Below are 2,193 nucleotides of genomic sequence, written 5' to 3'. Positions count from 1 at the left end.
GTGGGAACTCCGTCAAGACTGTTGGAAAAGCATTCCAGGTGAAGCTGGTTGAGAGAATGCCAAGAGTGTGCAAAGCTGTCATCAAGGCAGAGGGTGACTATTTGAAGAATCTCAAATATAAAATATATTTTGACTTGTATAACACTTTCTGGTTACTACATGATTCCATATGTGTTATTTCATAGTTTTGATGTCTTCACTATTATTCTACAATGTAGAAAATAGTAAAACAATAAATAAAGAAAAACCCTGGAATGAGTAGGTGTGTCCAAACTTTTGGCTGGTACTGTACATTGGCAAATTTTCCTCTGGACAAGCCCAACAAAGAAGCATGATGATGATGAGTCAATGGGAATATCTCAATTGCATTGAAGGAGAAGGTCAGAGGGGCGGGACCTCTGGCTTTCTCATCCAATGGGTTTTGAGAGTATGCAATTGAGATCTTCCCTATGTGAACCACTGGGGGTAGTTCATGTGAATGATGTCCAGGCTGTCTCTACCCTGGTGAACCTCAGTCATGTTTATGGTGGTGGGCAGCGACGTCTCCTGAAAAGGCCTCCACTGTCTGTACTGGCAGGAAGAGCCCCACCGCCCAGCGGGAGCCAAACACATCACTCAGGTTGTCCTTCCAGGAGCTGCGGCTCTCCACCAGCTGGCCTCGCTTCATCTGGCAGTAGGTCTGCCCCCGCGCTACCAGCAGCACCTGCTGACAGCAGAACCCTGCACACACCAGGCCGATGCCCAGCCACACATACAGCATCAGCACTAGGAAAAACTGCAGACCTGAGATAACTCCTGATGGGAAGATAGGGAGGAGAAAGAAGAGCACTTGGTAAGTTCATTAACTGAATATCCTTACCATAAACTTTCAAGTGCAATATGTGAAACTCACCTAGGAAGAGGTAACCAGTGGAGAGGGGCAGAAGGGTTAGGAAAGTCAATGGGTTCTCAAAGGAGATGTTGTATTCCACAGTTAGAAAGGCCACACCAAGAACCAAGGAGTACAAACAAGTGCATGACGTGTAGATGCAGAACATGATGAAGTATCGCATGTTTTTGTTGCCAATGCAGTTTCCAGTGAAAAAACAGTGGTGGTCCCTCCTGAGTATGACTTTCTTACAGAGTTTGCAGAAGTGGCGACCGTTTAGGAGGTAGTGGGCGTCTATTTTATCCGAGCAATCTGCCGAACATGCAGGAACCACGGTCTCATTTGCGCTCTCAGCTGGGTACTTTATAGTCATGACATAGTTACCTAAAGCGTTCAGCATCAGGTATAGGAAAACGGCCGTGTGAATCACAGTTGACGCCCTCAGTGAGATGCCCGGGCTTTGAAAAATCGTTGGGATGAAAAAGCAGAAGTGAAAAATGAAGGTTACCGCTGTGGCTGAGAAAAAGTATGCTGGGGCGACAGCGTTGAGGAGTCTTAATTTAAACATCCTGATTATCATTCCTGTGATAAAATGGAGACGAGCGTTAGGCTACTTATAACATTACTACAGTATTGTGTAACTGGGTAGGTGTACACAAGGCGACAGTGGTGCTGAAAGGACAGCTCCTCTGCGGATAGGCCTATAAGCAAAGTGCAGTAACTACGAATTTTGTAAAATAAAATATTTGATCTGTTGTAATGACAAGGTTAATTATCTGATTAATGTGGTATTTAGTTTCCTGACACAATAACAATCAGCCAATCAGATTATATTATGAAGTACCAGAAATTGCTTTCTGTCTAGACAGAAAAATACTTTGAAGTTAGATTTTGCTGTTACATTTTTTACGTAGTTACTGCACTTTGCCTTTGTAGGGAGCTCTATGCATAAAAGTAGCCCATATATGTAGCCTATGACATCGATTATTATGGAGGCTCAATGACACAAATAAGATTAAAAAGTAGGATTTGGATTAAACAGAATTACATAGACATCTTGCCGAAATTAACAGCTGGCACTCCTAAATTAGCTAATCTGGATCTGCAAATCTCTAAAAACAGATGATACCACCAACAAGATCTTGTTCTCTATAGAAAAACTACAGAAACCCAGTTCACAATTGTGGCATCCACCCCCTGTAGCCTATTGTGTGCTTATATTTTGACCAATGAAATCAAAGATAACGAAGGGGATAGCCTAGTTCACATGTGCTGTCGGACATGAGAGATATTGTGACTGATGCTCCATATAGAAAAAAAGACAA

The 2,193-nt window shown here is 42.9% G+C and overlaps 1 protein-coding gene across 1 annotated transcript; it reads right to left on the bottom strand.

Moving 5' to 3' along the window:
• Window positions 1-511: 511 nt before the first annotated feature.
• zdhhc22 (zDHHC palmitoyltransferase 22) lies at window positions 512-1,448 on the bottom strand (the record flags this gene model as incomplete). Its single annotated transcript, XM_084143637.1, has 2 exons — window positions 512-795; window positions 893-1,448. The coding sequence occupies 2 exons, from the start codon at window positions 1,446-1,448 to the stop codon at window positions 512-514; spliced, it is 840 nt and encodes a 279-aa protein (XP_083999763.1).
• Between the last annotated feature and the right edge of the window lie 745 nt (window positions 1,449-2,193).

This window comes from Coregonus lavaretus (genome assembly GCF_964263955.1).
Source record: "Coregonus lavaretus genome assembly, chromosome: 27".
Classification (NCBI taxonomy): domain Eukaryota; kingdom Metazoa; phylum Chordata; class Actinopteri; order Salmoniformes; family Salmonidae; genus Coregonus; species Coregonus lavaretus.
The sequence above is the reverse complement of the archived record's forward strand: the minus strand, read 5'-3'. Positions and strand labels throughout refer to the sequence as shown.